At 32.8% G+C, this 17816-nt stretch overlaps 1 protein-coding gene across 5 annotated transcripts in view; it reads right to left on the bottom strand.

The window, feature by feature from the left end:
* RFX3 (regulatory factor X3) overlaps positions 1-17816 on the bottom strand; it is a 128038-nt gene that overhangs the window by 17323 nt on the left and 92899 nt on the right. For 4 of the 5 annotated variants that reach the window (XM_068928964.1, XM_068928969.1, XM_068928965.1 and 1 more), the window contains 7 exons: positions 13693-13767; positions 8858-9039; positions 8193-8312; positions 4335-4456; positions 2950-3062; positions 2027-2142; positions 1324-1478 (listed from right to left, as the gene is read on the bottom strand). In XM_068928964.1, coding sequence (XP_068785065.1) covers positions 1324-1478; positions 2027-2142; positions 2950-3062; positions 4335-4456; positions 8193-8312; positions 8858-9039; positions 13693-13767 — 883 coding nt within the window. The remainder of the gene's footprint in view (positions 1-1323; positions 1479-2026; positions 2143-2949; positions 3063-4334; positions 4457-8192; positions 8313-8857; positions 9040-13692; positions 13768-17816) is intronic. The other variant, XM_068928966.1, reaches the window with a different exon arrangement.

Genomic DNA, 17816 nt, shown 5'->3' with positions numbered 1-17816 from the left:
ATTATTACAAGTATTTGAGAAATAAATTTTTCCTTTGTTCTGCTACATAGATAAAAAGATTAATTATGTCTGTCTCTAACTAAGATCTTATTCTTTGCTGCCAAAAAAAAGGTAAAACTGTTTCTGTAAATGGCTGACACTGGAATTTTCCATACTTCCAGTTCCAACATTTATTTGTATCATACATAATCTACTGTTTATGTGAAACCTAAATTTGTTTCATTGACAAGGGAAGCTGACTAAAACTTTTCTACGAGGCAGTACCTGCAAATGTTCTTCGAACTTCTTACGGCAGCTGGAGTGTATATAGCAGGAGGTGTGCTCATACCACGAAAACATAACTTTCTTAGATGCAAGGGTACATGAGGGCCTATCTTTTAAAAATACCAATTCAATTTTATAATACGACCATTGTTTGGTTCATGGAAAGGATATAATACTTAAGAGTTACAAGGAATATACTGGATTGCTAACAAATAATCTCTTTGTAACATTTAGTACAATTTATATGACACAATAAGTGCTTCAGAAAGGAGTTCAGCCTCCCTTACGTAAACTCACTTCCTACCAAAACCAGCCATAAGAATACACTGCTTGACCAATAAAGGATTCCAATAAAATCAGCACTGAAAGTTGTACTCCTGCTAATGGTTGAATGGACATAATACTACAGTTAGTTGCTGACTCTCTCTTGCAGGATATATGTTAGAAAGAAGAGCAGATCAGGACAATAAATTGGACTAAAAATGTTTGAGTTAATTCTGTAGTGGTTTAATAGGCATTAAAATTGATTTCAGTAGCCACTAATAAGGAACAAAAGAACCTCTGTCCAGAAAATTAAATCACAAAGCACAGACACACTTTTTCTGACTGATTAGAGATTACTATATAATGTTTAAAATAAAAACCACCGAAGTTAGTAGAAAGACTGACTGGCATCTGTGCACTTTGGCTCAGGACTCCAGTGTGTTTATCAGACACCCTCGAACCAGCATAAAAGGAGCATTTTTTTATCTTCAAAATAATAAAAACATGTAACATGCAGAGACAGAAGCACCTTTCATGAGAAAATGTATCCTTAAAACTGCAGAAGGTCTTCCTAATGCAATAAAAACTTCAGTTCTTTTTCTTAAAATGCAAGGAGTATGTCTGCTGTCAGTACAACTTCCTACCCAATAGAATTAAAGAAAAATGATACACAACACATCCATATCCTTCAAAATCATTCCTAAAACTTTTCTGTAAGACCCATGACCACCACCACCACTACCACTACGCACAGACACACACAAACTTACAAAGCATTTTCTGTGTTCAACTTACTAGGAATAGGTCTAAGGACGTCGGGAATGAGAATCTCCACCAAAGCCTGGTACATCACATGGTCACAGTTACACATCCACTTCAGAATAGACTCATTTTTGCACAGAGTAATCAGCTTTGCTTTTGGAAGTCGACTTTCTATTTCACTCAGATTGCTGGTGTGAACAAATGAAGCAAATCAATAAATGAAAATACAGTTATATTCAAATAAAAAAGAACAACGGGCATTGTGGATTATTAGTTAATACAAAAATTATAGGTGTCTCAATTACAGTCAACAGAATTTATTTACACCTTGGTCACATGATTAAGAAAATTAAGAAAATTAAAGACAAGAAAGAAAATTTAAAAAAAATTAAAAGAAAAATTAAGAAAAAAGCTTCCACAGTTCTTCAGCCCATAAATTATGCAAAGGTATAATAAGAATGATCCCTTTGGCTTAAACGAACTGGGTAGAATACTGTGAAAAGTTACCTTGACTTCAGTTGTCCAAACAAAGGAAAAAAAATGGAAGACACATACAGTCCAAGACTATATTTAGACACCCAGCCTATACAATAATACCAGACAATATAAATTTAACTTGAAAAATTAGCATACCAAAAAAAGTTATTACTCTGAAGGGAAAATTAAGATTTTCTTATATTTGGCACCTTTAATACTGTCATGATAAGCAGGAAAACGACGAGAAACATTTACTGACCTTGGTTCAGTAATGGTAGTGCCATCAGTTGGAGCAGAGGGAGAATAGCGCCAGAAAGTTTGCCACAATTTTTCTATCAGGCTGAACTGAAGATTTACTACCACATCCAGTATCGCCTGAAGAAATAAAAAAAAGTAAGCACAGATAGTCTTCTGCCCAGCTACGCTCAATGCCAAATGCAATTACAGCTATAACTTTTCTTTAAATTCATCATTTAGCAGAACAAAGGCAAGCTACATTTCTGAAGTGAATAATAACTGTTTTAACTGCTTTGTTATCAGTGAATGATCCAGAAGTATAAACTAGCATGCACAGAGACTGTAATAAGGCTAAGTGCAAGTGCATGGAAGCCCCCAGAAATAAACATGACCTATGTAAACATATCAAGTGAATTCACTCAAACAAAACATTTATCATTATTGCAAACATAAAGAAAACCTGCTATTTTATTCATTTTGATACTTTAGTACAGGTTTGAAAGCACTTTTAAAAATATTTTTAAAGATATGTCATTTAATATGGCATGTGGCTTAAACATCTCAAACAATGTTTCTCTAACAGAAGAAAACAAAGTTTTTTTATTTTTAATGTACACAAATGATAATTGAATCTGATCTACATTTCCTACTAACAAACCAAAGATCTGCATATACAATCTGCAGTCTATTTTCTTTAATATTCTGAAAACATATACATAACTACATTTCCCTCTCAGAGGTATTACATATTATTTTCTTGTCCTGTAAGGGGACCCTCCAGAAAAATCATTTGCTAATGCTATTCCAATGAAATAAGCAAGGTATCTTGGGGGAAGGAAGGCCACATATGTCTACCATGTCTGCACTATATTTTGTATTGCTCTGTTGTACTGATCCTCATTAGATGTCATGCATTTTCAGAAATAAATAGCTTATAGGAAATACCTCACAGTGCTCTCGATAAAGACTCTGCAGTGATTTGATATCCTCAAAGGTAATACCATCTGGCAAAGAAGATATTTCAACTTCTCCAAACTCTGGAAGTACTCGAGATGCATCTGTTTCCATGACAACACAATGGAAAAAAGCTATGTTGAATGGTGCCAAGTACAGTTTAATTCAGAAAACATTTAAGGGTGAGACAAAGAAATGAATTCCAAAAGGGTCATAAGGCTCAAATAGAAAAGTCTTTTGTATGTTATATTTTAAAACTGTAAACAAAGCAGCCAGCACTTTTCAAGCAAAAGGAAATGTTAAATTGTTCCTGACAAGTAACATTAAAAATATGTCATATACGTACTATATCCATATAGAAAAAGCTAGCGTAAACATTTTCAGAATATTACAGGATGAAGCAAAATATTTATGTCGATATATAAAAGACTAACATCATTTAATAGTTTTTGTTTTGCTCAGTTGAAGAATTTCTATGTAGTCACATATGCTAGTAGTAGAATCAGCAATATATTTTTATGTGAAATTTACTCGACTTTCAGCTGAAGCCAATGTGTACTTTCAGTGTTTGTCACAAATGTTTCCAAGAGACAGGCTAGTTTGAAGGAAAACTGCATCATCAGCTGGAGGGGAGGTGGGCACATGCAAACGAAGATTCAAAACATTATAACTCTACCCCTGTGTTGCCAGTGATTTCAATAATAGCTGAGTTAGGCCAAAGGATACAGTGCTTGAAAATCCCAAAATACAAACTCGGAAATAAGTCTAGAAATACTGCAATGATGCAACCAATTAGCATTTTTGCATAAACAAATAGCTAAACTACTATTGGTTTCCACTACTGAGAAATGTACATGCCTAGCTAGATCTATGAATGCACAGCTTGGACATTTTAAAACATGAACCTTGGAGCTCTAGTTTCAACTGTTTGGCTCTTTCCTTTTCTAACACTATAGGACACATTCAAAAGAGACCACTTGCTGGTTAGCCTGCAACTGCAATGCAAAAAAACCCCAACACTTTCTTTATTTTTTTTCATTTTAAAAATATAAACATGCTGTAATGCACATGGAGGGAAGCCATTACAAATCAGTAGAACTTTTCATGGCAAATTTCATTACAATTTATATAGTATTACACATACCATGCAAATATAGAACTTGCGTTTTTTAAATTCTTACATGATGCGTATTAAATATTACATAAGACTTACAACACGGAACATGTAGTTTAAGTATTTTTTTGTTCTGTTATGAGTAAAAATTTTAAAAAGGGCATGATGACTTTAGAAATAACTATTGTACTTGTGTGGCTTGATATTCATGGTGATAACAGATTCTTTTATATATATAGCTGTAAAAAACAGACTTTCATACCTAAAAACTGTTGATGATGTTGACTTTGAGCAATTACAGTTTGTTCAACTGATGTGCCTGTCTGTTGAGCGCTTCCTGTGAAGCCATCTGCAACCCCATCCACTTTCTGCATAGGCTTATATCTACAAAAATATCAAATACAAAATTATCCGTTCTGTTCATTTCTTCATAAATGAAATATGTTATGGCTGATTTCTCAATCCCAAAATAAAGTTCAGCTAGGTTATATAGAAGAAAAATAACAGAAGAATTTCCAAATGTTTATTTATTTTGCACATAGGATAAGAAACAGAATAACCAAGGAAAGGTAGAACATTAATAACGCATTACAGAATTCATAAGGTAACATTACAGCACCACTACCAGCCTCTTGTGTAATTTAGCTTTGGAACAGCATACCCCTAAGACGGCTGACAGGAAATAAGATAAGAGATAAGATTTGAAGGAATCAAATCTTTCCCTTTTTAAATGTCTTCCCAGGAATTAAGTAATTCAAAAATAAGTTTTCATTACCTTAAGAACACCATCACCACTATCTGAAAACGAGGACATTGAAAGAATTTTAAAATGTAACATAAGCTTAAAAGGCCTGAGAAAGCTACTCAGAGACCTAAACTCTTCATTGGTCAAGTCTCAGAATCTTTCATAATGGATAAAACTTCATGTGAAATAAACACAAGTGTTGGTTTTGATGGCCAAGTGTTCTAAGAAATCAGTCCGACAGACGGAAGTTCCTGCCTGTCATTTCCAGTGCAACTGAGAATTTCCTCTGCCCTAGCTCTTAATGACAATATACTGGAAGCTTTGCCCTTTCGAAATAAGAAAAGGTAAGAGAAACCCCAAAGCAGAATACAGCCAGTGTTAACTACCACTCGCGCTGGAATTGTCATGCAGATTGTAAAACTCCATTTCAGAATTTCTGCAACAAGTAATTCCAGTCTGGTGGACCTGCCTTGGAGAAGCAGTTGAGTTAGCTGTCTACGAACACTTTCTCCTTCTATTCCCAATAACATAAAACAGCAATGTGTTGTCTGTTTACTGACATTTGGCTTTAAAAGAAAGTTCCCACAAAAAGCATCCATTCAATATTCTGGGCATTCCTGACATGTATTTAAATATAGAATAACATTATTTATACAAAAAGTACACTTTTCAAGAGAAAGACTTTTGGACTGATTAACATGAAGTTTTATAACTTTAGGAATCTTCATGCTTGGGAACAAAGAAGATGCTTACCAAAATCTCTAGGCTATTTACATGAAATTTTCGCTTTTGGTAATGACTCAGTGTAAAATCGTATGCCTGATGAAGTCAATAGTGAAACTTTCATTGACTTCAATAAGGATAACATTTCAGCTCTGGTAAAATGGTAGCACTGAACTCCCCTGGATGGGCTTCTTGTTACTTGACAAACTTATCTGCAGTCCAACCACTTCATATGGAAAAAATTTTTAACTTCTTTGTCATTATCATTGTAATTACAAATACCAGGCAGAAGAGCACTTTCTAGGAATGTTTGTAAATCTGAACCAATACTTTTAACTAGTTCATTACTTTCTACAAAATGTATTATTTCACAAGCCTTTCACCTCTTGAAATATAATCCAAAATGCCTTGGAGGCATAAAAGCTGTGCTTTAAGAGCTTCTGGGATATGGAAAAAAATTTAATTAAAAGCATAAAGGCCAACTTAATCCTTTGGTGCTGAGAACCAGGATTATCCAACTGCTTTCTTTCTTGCAAATCACTGTGCTTTATTCAAACTATGCTGGAGAAAATTCTTAATTCTGGCACTGTGATAGGTGACTTGTCACAGGAGTTAACCTGTTTCAACAGCATTAGAAAATCAGCAGCAAAATGCATAAATGATAAATGCATAAATGATAAATGCATAAATGCATAAATGATAAATTCCTTTTCAGGAGCTTCAAATGTAACATAAGCAGACAGCTGTGAACAATTTCAGATCTGCTGTCTTTTATGGATAGTACAAAGTGGAGTTTGGGCAGTTTAGGCGACAAAAGGCTCTCCAAAGTTTGTTTGATAAATTCCACCTATTTTTGGTACATGGAAAAAATATTACTACAATTTCCTAACTGATAAAATTTATATTTTCTAGAATTATTCACCCTTTTAAATCTATTTCACCATTTTACTCTCTACTATCATACGCCCTATTCCATTTTTCACTCTTTTTATCTAAAAAAAAAAATTGTTTTTAATTACTGAAAGACTAGGTACTGAAAACAATAACTGACCTTACAAGAATACTACAACTTTCAAAAGATATTTCACTCAAGAAGGATATCACTTGAATTTTATAGAGCTTAATATAAACACAGTAAAAGTTTGCAAAGTTTTTCATTCAAGTAAAGATGAGGAACCAAACTGACTTAAGATAATGCTGAGAAGATGAAGAACAATCTGGAGCCATAAAATACAAGCAGATAAGGAAAATAAGATAACTGTGAAATTCAAGCATTTTTGCCTAAGACATATGGCAAGGTTAAATAAAATAACAAGGAAATAGATCCAAAGTACCATCCACTCATAAAGGTTTCAAAAGGCAAGTCCAAATTCAGTTTGCCATTACAAATCAAAAAGAACACAGGCGATACGATGATGACTTGATTACTGATATCCCTTATGCTCCCTGTTGCTTATAAACAATTCTGGCCAGACCACTGTGGCATATATCTTTGTGCACGTATATGATTTCAAGTGTGATTGAATGAAATTTGTAAGAGAGCGAGCTTGAGTGGGTAAATTCAGCTCACTTAGAGATTTTGTAAATATCTGTCACTTTTCTTTACCAAACGATCTTGCACTGAGTCATATTAGAAGATATTTCGTACTTCCATGTTATGCCTAGTAGAAAGTACTTAAGACCATATATGTTATCATGAATATACGTTTAGTGCTGTTCCTACTTCTGACAGCAATAGCAAAATCATTTCAGATTAAAGTGATTTCTGCATTGCATGTTAAAGGCAGTTTGCATTTCACAATTGTGTCTGAGCCCACAAAATACACCTAGTATTCTCCCTCAAATAGCTCATTTAATTGGATTTTTTTTTTTTTGGTAATAGTTCTACAGATGTCTTTCTTGATATGCTGTCATTCTAGCTATGTTTCATGAAAATCAAACATATTAGATACTTCTCTTTAGAGTGATACAGGTTGCCAGCGACTTAATTCTAACACAAATTAATTCCAAATGAATCTGTCTATTTCAATTTTTTTTCTAAAAGCATCTGTCCAAAATAGTCTTTTTTTCTATATGCATATGCACAGTCCTTCTCCACCAGCTTAGCCCTTTGTGGTCATTCACTTCCAGTTAAAACAATTTTTTTCTCAAGAATTCCCAGCAAGTGCAACTGCTTTGAAATACTTCTGAACTTTCGTAAGAACCCTAGCAACAACAGATGCTGAGGGAAAATATTTAAATCATGTTACAGACAAACTATTCTGGTCACTTTAGTCACCGTCAAGAGAAGGAAACCAACGCCAAGCTGAACCTAATCTTGAGCCTTCTTATAAACAGCTCATATGTAAAATGATAAAGTAAGGTAATCAAACAACAAAATGTGAAATTCAAGCTCTAACACCTTGTCTTCAGTTTGTAGGAAAATAACTCAAGACTTTTTGCAAATTTATGACAATTTCCAGGTCCATATTGTCGCATGTTGACTGATAGCTGACTTCAGTGATATCAGCTGCACATCTGCAAACTTTTAATCCTCACAGCAGAGAAGCTGAACAGAATTTGCATTAGAAGTCCAACTTCTCTGTGTAAGGAAAAGTAAGGCTTCAAGAACCAGAAATCCTAATAAATACTGGTGTTTATTTCACACTGTACCTCTGTTTCTGCTGCATGGGCTGTTGTCTCATAGCCATATATTGCATGTCCTCTTGTAGTCGATTAAGAGGAGAGTCTGGCTTGACACGAATCCCATAGTAATGATATTTGGAATTCCCCCTTTATGAAAAAACAAGAGGAAAATAAAGAACAACAACATTAGTTTTATGCAGATTCATCACATTTACTTTACAGTTTACCTTGACTGTAAAACAACACTCCAAAATTAGGTCTAGCCCCCATTTCACACCTGTTGTAATTCTACCAGCTTCGGGAGAATAGTTCACTCCCTTGAACAAATATTTCCCAGCATCTTACAATTGCAATCCACTTGAGTAAGAAAAATAAAATACACATAAATACAACTTCTATAGTTATGGGGAAAACACAATTCTTACAATTTCCAAACAGCAAGCTGTACTTTATAAGCACCTGCAGTGTATATATCAACATTTAAACACACAAATACAGAAGATCAGGAAAAATAAAAATATAATAACTTATGGGAAAACATAAGTGTTTGACATTAATGCACATAATTGACAGAAAAATAACTGTACTATTTAAATACTACTTTTATTTGTTTACAGAATAGCATACAAGTTTCATGTTCACAGTTATTACTCTTATTTTCTATTATAATTTGGGATTTCATTAACACAAACCTAGTTCCAAGTCTTCTGGTCCGTAATCCCATGAAGATTGACCGTATAAGTTTTCCAAAGGAGGCAGCATTGACTGGATCCAACTTGTGCTCCTGACAGTGTCGTAAGTAATGGTTGTAAAGGGTACTTCTTGGGAGACTCACTCCTTCTGCCGTTTCATAGTTGTCTAAAAGCCATTGGAGCTATACCAAATATAAAATAGCAACAAAAGTAAATTCAGTGTTACTTTATTAAAAAAATCTTAAACATACAATATTAACTTACACCATTTTTGAAACTACTCTTCAGGTCTGTTTAACAATGACTTTGTTCTTCAAACAAAAAGAGATTCTTTCAGTACTAGCCACAAGACAGTATTCTGGGATCTTCAAAATTCATAGGAAATAATAGAACTCATTGCACTTGTGACCTCAGGTTAAATGAACATTTCTTAAAGTATTTTTAATTCGGTACGACAAACTAACACTTGATAAAGTTATGTATACTTTGGAGACAAAAGAAAGCTGTAAAGAAATAAAATAATCATGAACGTCATTCATATAAATTGAAAAAACCAAGTTCTTTGGATTAGCAATAGTTACTTAACGCATTTGTAAACCTGGAATATTACACTCTTTATCACATGCTAAAAAACATTATAGCATTTAAGTGAATAGGATTTTTTATTCCCAAATACAAAAAGGAAGAAACTCTTGTACGTAAACCAAAGAGAACTAGATAATATTGAAAATAACTGGTACATATATGAACTATTATGGGTGCAACCCCTTTCAACTGTAGCCTATTTGACTTTCAGGAGGAGCACAAGGAGATTCTTGGACAAGTTATTAATCTTTTCATGTAATTATGATAGCTAATTTTGCAAATATGCAAGGAAATACTTCATGCAACGTCACTGGACCTTACAGGTAGTGTACACACATGAAACATATAACTGTTACTTATATATACAAAAAGTAAAAAGGACACTTCAGTAATGCCAGCTTTAACACAACAGGAGAATGACAGAATAAACCAGAAGTAGTTTAGGTTGAAGCCATATTTAAATTCAGTTGTTTTTTGGCATGCTAACTTTTTCCTTAGCTTTCTCCAGTACTCACAATAGTTTTGATTCTCTGGATTTCTCCTTTAATTTCAGCTTGAATGATCTACACATTTTTTTTTCTGTTTGAATTTTTTGCCAATTATCCTCAGTATTTACTTCAAAATAATACATGAATATTTAAGTGCTCTAGGCTGAGTTCTTACCAAAAGTCTGCATTTAGTTTGAGCATGTAGTGAAAACCCAAGCCAAAGACATTGCGTCTTCAAGCTTTGCAATAAAATTTTATTCTGATGAGCTAGATACTCACAGAAATATATAATAACTTTCAATTTAGTCTAGTAAAGCGGTAACCAATCGGACTAAAATATGAACTATCAAGCTACACTAAAAGATAAACAAAGTCTATGTGTTATTTAGTACTTTAGTCTGGAGGATTATTTCCTAGCAGCGTACTACACAAATTCTGTTCCATCAAAGCTAAGTGTAATTTGTCATCTAAAGAACATGTATATCAATATTTTAGTGTGATTATTCATAAAATATGTTTCAGTTCTAGCCTTTTCATTAGTGCAAAACTATTACATACTAAAATATAGTTTATAACAAATACGTTGGACTTAAAGATCTGTTTTAATCACAATATGCCATTTACCAATATTAACGCAAAAATATTGATAGAAATTTACTCTAGGCTTTTCAAATACTGTTTCCATTCCTTATTTTTACAGAAATCATGCGCATTACTCTTTCTTTGTTTCTACACATAAGAGCTAGACAAATATACAGAAGTAAGATCTAAATGCTTCCAATATGGAAAATTTAAGCTCAGTTCATAGGTAATTTTACATTTCAGATAGACAAAATGAAGAAGTGCGGTTCATTAGATTTGTTTAAGATATAATATCATTACTTTAAAAGCCTTAACATTCATAAATATTTTTCAAATTGAGCATTTCTCATTTGGAAATAAAGCTGAAGAAAAAAATAAATAAATAAATATTAACCTTTCCCTGACTGTATTTCACTAATGACCAAACACATGCATCTCTGAGCTTAGAAACAAAGGTACTTATATCTTTCAACTATTGCATTTTATCTCTACTAAACAGAACAGATAAGTAATATGCAATATTCCTATTTTTCCCTAAAGGGAAAAAATTGATTGAAAAATAAAAACAATTATTTCCCAATTAACTTCTATATGTAGGATTAAAGATGTTTTCTTCAGATGGTTTATAACCTTTTAGAATTCACTTTAAGTGCACTTTATTAATGATTTGAATTTCTAACAGATGTTATTTTAACCATAACTTGCAAAACTGAAGTTAAGCAAAAAACAGGGAATTTTGCTCGAGGGTGAAGTTAGTTCAGCAGCAAAGTCTTTAAGTCATTGCTTGCTAGCTTACAGCCTGGAAGGAAGAGTGCAGTTAATACAGAATTTTAAAAGGAAAATGATCTGCAAATATTATAAATCTAATCTAAACAACCTTTAAAAAACATATTTTACCCAAGAAGAAATATAGTTCTAAAACTGAGCTGTTCAGGTTTGAATCTTGTTGACTTATAATATTAACCAGATTTAAAGATGATAAGCACGAAAAGTTTACAGACTCAGACCTCCTAAAGTGACCCTGACTCCAATAAAGCTGCAATATTTATAAAACATGAGATTATTAATTAATTAAATAAGTCAGTTTCATGCAGAAAGAAATCAGTAAAGCAAAGAAAATAGAAGAGAAATGACAAATTCCTTAAAATGCACAGACTTGAACTTAGGCAACACAATTCCAGAAAATCTAATAGAGTTATAATAATGTAGAAATCGCAAGTGTTAGGCTAATAATATTTGAATGGACTAGAGATTTTCCTAAAAATTCGTATCTCTTTTGCAAAGTAAAATATAATAGTAATTAAACACACAAGAGTACTATTTTAAAAGCTATTATACCCAATTGTTTTCATGAATGTCAAATCAGATCACAAGAAAACAAAATTAAGAGCAACTCAGAGAGGGACTTCCTCCATACTGTTCTTACTTAAGGCAGAAGTCAAAAAATATCGCTTTAAAAATAGGCAAAACATCCAGTAAGTTTGATCCAGCTTGTATTAACTTATTCTAAAAGAAGAAAGGCTAAGAAAGACTGATTTCCCCCAAAAAGATACATAGGACTTTTTTTTTTTTTCATAAAATTAAAGATAAATCCCTGTCTGAGTAATTTTGAAAAACCCTTCAAAACAATCAAGAAAGAAATATCATGATAAGACTAGCGTAACAGGCAGATGCAAATCTCACTATTAGGAACACATTTTAAAGAGCGCATAACACGGAGAATGAAAGGAATATAGATTTCTCGGATAGAAGAGCTTATTTTATAATTTGCATTGGCTTTAGTACCAAATTTTTGGACTTTATAGCATGATTAAGCACAGACTTATTAACACTTCAAGTGTCTCAATTCAGATTTCAAAAGTCTCAATTCAGATTTCTGACTCCTTGTCAAAAGAGTTATGGTTCCTTTAACCATGACATTTAAATATTTTTTGATATTATTATGCTGTTTTATCATTAAAAGAATTATTTTGTATATATCAAAGGTGGGTTCTAGAAGTCTTTCTGTACGCTTTGTATAATTTGACTTCCCTCTTCCAACTTCAGCCTTTTCTAAAAGCATATTTCTTATATCCAGTAAATGTTACTGGCTCCTGCTGTCTTTGTCTATCACAATGTAAAATTTCCACAAAAAAATTCTAGCTTTAACCTCCTGATTACTATACTCCTACAAGAACAAAGAAATCAAAACCCATACCAAAAACTTGCTTATTTGATTTCCGAGTGACAGCCTCCATCGCCATACTGTTATATTAATACAACAGATCAAATTTAAATTTCTATTGCAAAATACAGAAATTTGAAAATATATATATTAGTTAGCAAAGCTGAGAAGATAAAAGGAGGCAATATGAAAACAAACTAAACAAGTTAAAAATACAATGCTAGTTACACTAACAGAAGTAAATACATTTCAAGGAAGACTAGCAAACTATATAAAATTATTATTTATGTAACAAATTTAAAATTAACTTTTGGGCTTTGTCTTTTGCCTCAAAGCTACATTCAATGGTTTTATCACTATATTTGGAAATCATCTTTTTACATGAATATCTTCTACCTTCTTATATGGAAAATTTTTAAGTGGAGGATTTGCAAAATAAGAATAAAGCAGAAGGCAATTGAATAAGACATATATGCACAACCCACACTATCTGTTAGACTGTTTTCATTTTTCTTCCAGGTCATCACAATGATCGTCAGCATTCTTAAGTAACTTCATAATAAACTCTCTATTCAGAATAAATGAAGAAATGCCAAAAAATAACCTAAAGATATGACTTGCTCTAGCTGTTTGACTCTTCTTCCCCTTCACATGCCCCTAAATTAGTCTGGGTACACTGACTCTTCCTTGTAGACAACTTTATTTAAAATGTCAAACCCTTGATAATTAAGAATTATTTGAACATTATTTTGACATTTCCATTATAATCTGCAAAGCAGAAAAATGCGTTGACTTTTGTTAACACAGGTACAGAACCTAAGCAACAGACACGCTCCGCAATATAAGGACATTTAACCTTATAAAATAAAGCCATGGGAGACGTAGTATAAGATTACAAGCAATTTAGACAAGAAGAGTAAGAGCAAAAAGTAGTATTAAAATAAAACAAACATTAGAGGCAGGCTAAGCATGCAGAACAAGCAAGAGATAGTGTACGTGAAGAAGAGACAACTTACATGGCTGTTGAGAAGAGAGCTTCTGTGAGTGGACAGACCATCAGACTTTTGCAGTGTCTCAATCGCCATTTCAATCTGATAATAGATGTCATTAAAAAAAGGACTCAAGACAAGATAGTAAAAAAGGCTGATCAGAGAAATGTTGACAGATCGCTTAAAGATCAACAGAAATGTCTACTTTATTCATGGCTAGGGGATATAGGGGACTAGAAGGTCTCATTCCAAAGTCCTAATAAAGGCACACCTTCCCAATGAGGCCAGGAAGGTATTTTGCTTGCATATGAACTGCAAGATCACACCCTCAATCTACTACACCCTTCTCTTTGCTCAGGAAATTAAAACAGTAGATGCACTGAAACATAAAAAAAAAAGTAACTGAGTAAAATTATCATTAATAAAAGAAAAAGAATCCCTAAATGCAACTCTAAAGCCTCCATACACTTTTCCTCCAGTAGTATCAGAAAGACCTGGGCACAGCTCAAAATCAGAAAGGAATTAGAAACAAAATTTCTGTTCTTTGCAATCACAGAATGAAATCCCAGTCTCAAATAATTCTGCAGGTTTTCTGCTATTCACTTCAATGGGACAAGATACCACTGGCTGAGCACTCTTTGAATATACCCAGCTCTTAAACTAAATGGAAGTTCAGAATTGCACAGACAGCAGAATCCAGCCTTTAAGAAAAACAATTCAGATTTGTTCACAAAAATTTCGTCTTGTAAAAGGAAATGAACAATACCAACAATTATATATACAGTAGTATCACTCCCAATTAAGTGCATAAAGAGAACACACCCACACCCATTCTTTTCTCTCTGAATATTATTGCATCTTTTGATCAGTTCCATGATGACAGTGTTAAAAAACAGAATTAAAACCTAACTGCATTTTAACTGGGGAGCTAGACTAGCAAAAGTAACATTGAAAATGATAGAGAAAAGGTGATGCGCGGTAAAAAAAAAGGCATATAATAAATTAGCTACATGGTAAAATGGTAAAAACAAAGGCAATGGAAAAAGCCAACTGGACTTTTAGAATAACTTATCACTCTCCCTGTAGACAGTCTTTAATGAACTCTCCATACCCTACTTTAAATATCCCAGTATTATCCAAAGATTTTAGTAGCATAATTTATCAGTATGAGCTGAATTCATTCTATATACAGCAGAAATTGAAAAATACTTCAGTTTATATTTGAATTTACTGCACATATAAAATTAGCTTCTGTCTTTTTACAAGGAAACTTATCAGTATTTTTATTGTCACAACTGTCAGAAAAGAGGAATTATTTCTCATTTCTTTCATAAAGTTGTTTAATATTAGCTATGCAACCCTTTTTATAAAAAATACATTATTTAAAATATATTATTACTGTGTAAGAAAACCTGCACTGATATGGCAAAAATAAATACTTTTAATATCCTAATTTCTTCTTGCTTCTGAAGAAAATGCAATACAGTATTCTATTATACAGAAAAGACTAAATTCTAAAATCATGCACTATGATAAATATTACATAAATTAAAATTAAAAACTTAAATTAAAATTACAAAAAATAAAAATTTTATTAGAGTAAGATCAATTTACTATATAGTGGAGCCATCTTTAACATGATACTACAATCGAACAACAAAGAATGTAAGCACATTTCAATTCTAATTCTGAATCTTAGTTGCTGCTTGACAATACTTTGTTTATAGCAGTACAACAAGGCTAAAGTTACACCTCCTGTTGCTCATTCCTGCTATTGCACTACTCTCATTTTGCTGCAATAACTTATTGCAGCCTTGTTCACAGAACCAATCCATTAAAAACAGTAATATTTTGACTCAGATGAAATGCATTCCTTGCTGCTACGGTCCTTCAATGCCTTATGGTGTTATGCTACAGGCCAAATTAGGAAAGTTTCTTTTTTTTTGTTTAGGATATTTTTGTTGGTGTTTTTTTAAAGTACATTTTGCCAGTATTGCCACTGAAGACAATGAACCTGTGCCCTCAAATCCCTAGGTATTATAACAAGTTGTTTTAAGATTTTAAAAACATTATGCTTATCTAGTCTGCTTTTCCTTGTAACATAGATCAAGTAGTGCTCATTGCCCCTAAAATAAGTTAATTACTTTATCAAGCCTAGAAAGTTTTGCTGAATTAGAAAGGCACTGTTATAGACATATCTGACCTATACTTAAAACGATCTTTTTCCATAGTATAGGGCAAGCATTTGAATAAAAATTATTTTCACTGTTATTTTAATCATTATGTCTAGTCTAAATTTTGATAGGGTGAACTTTCAGCTTTAGCTGACAGACAAGTGAAAAACCTTCTTCCTGGCAGGATCATAAATTCATTTATCAGCTATCTTGGAGCATAAATAAACAAGCTCAACTTGAAGGCAGATTTTCCAGATAATGAATCATTCATCTAGCCCCATTCATCCCTGCCCTTCCAGCTACTTTTTCATTTTCTCTCATCCCAAAGTACTTCATTTTTAACATCTCAAGCTTTCCGTAGATTTGAGTCCTCAGGTTTTCAAGACGGTTTACACGAAATGAGTTACAGTATATATGGGAAGTACCAGCTACTTGAATTGAAAGATGTTTATGTGAAAAACTGTTCCTCCAAACTTTTCAGCTCAAAGTTAGCGACAGGAACTTTCACTTACATTCTGGAAAAAAAGAGCACGAACTTAAGTCCACCTCTATTCAGAACAGCCTTTAAGCACATTAATTACATAGGTATGAAATGAGTAAATTACAGCCTTGAAATTTTGTGCAAAAGACATGAAAATAATTTTAATATTTGAAATCATGTACTGCACAAATACAAAGCTAAAACTGATATTCCCTACATCTGCGAACAAGTAGTGAGAGATTACAGACTAACAACTAACGATATTTACATCTGAAATGCCAAAGGAGAAAAAAATTACACATTCATTCATTTGACTGTATGATCAGTCACACATTTCTTCCATTCTTTTAAAATACATAATTAATACAGAAGAACATTATTTATTAAAGTGTTCTCACTGATATCTGAAATGTACATTATCAATGTGTGACAGTACATTGTCACTCCAACCTCAACTAAACCATGTTAAAAACTGCACTACTAATAGGATGATAATCAGTGCACATAGTAATATAAACACAAAACAGACTAAATTAGAGCATGACAGCTATGGGAACTGTGATTTTAGACTTCTCTCTCAGTTTACTTGGTTAGCCAGCTAAAGTACTAATTTATATCCTGTTATAGTTAATGATTAAGCATACTTCTCTGGGGTTAATGAATTTAACATTCTGATCACTGTATATGCTACTAGAATCCTACAAAATTCAGTCTTTATGTGATCTATAGATTTGGAAGTTATTAACTGCTGCTATAGTTTATGTTTACTGTTCACTAACATGTTACCAGATAAACATACTATAGATTCTCAGATGTCTGTAGCATAGATGTAGCAAAAAACAGTCCTAAGCTCATTTTGAAAAACTGCTTTCCTAAGAAGCAAAAGAAATACTACTTTCTTCATGATTCAATTAATTAACATCAAATATTTATATTAAGATGTTCCAAGGAGGTCAGGCCATAAGAAAAGAAATCCTCTGAAGTTTTATCTCTGACCTTTCATGATTAATCTGGATATACTACCATTTATTTTCTTCATCTGTTACATCTGAAAACCACTATCCACCAGCAGTAAAACAGGCAGTTTTAAGTGGTATCTTAAAACTCAGTTCATCTGTTGCATCGTGTTCAAAAAGACGTATTCCTGTCTCTGTCTCCACAGGTACCTACCGTTCACAATGCCTTTAATTCCTGTTGAAAGGTTTGCCCTTTTTAGACTTTAAACCAAGTGAAACTCTAAAGGAACTTTAATCACATGCTCCATTAGAAGGAATTAGTAACTCATCATATGTGCACTAGAAAGATTAATTCAGTACAGCCTGTGACAACTGCGTTTACCTAAATAGCGTGTACACACACCACAATACTAACCATACTTTACGTGATAATTACAGTAGCTTTTAATTCTGTTTCAGGACAGAGTATTCATGTATGTCATACTGTTCTCTGAAATTCACGCCAGAGGGTTAGGTTGGCTAGACAAGCTTGCCAAGGAA

The sequence above is a fragment of the Struthio camelus genome, chromosome Z (assembly GCF_040807025.1).
Source record: "Struthio camelus isolate bStrCam1 chromosome Z, bStrCam1.hap1, whole genome shotgun sequence".
Lineage (NCBI taxonomy): Eukaryota > Metazoa > Chordata > Aves > Struthioniformes > Struthionidae > Struthio > Struthio camelus.
The sequence above is the reverse complement of the archived record's forward strand: the minus strand, read 5'-3'. Positions and strand labels throughout refer to the sequence as shown.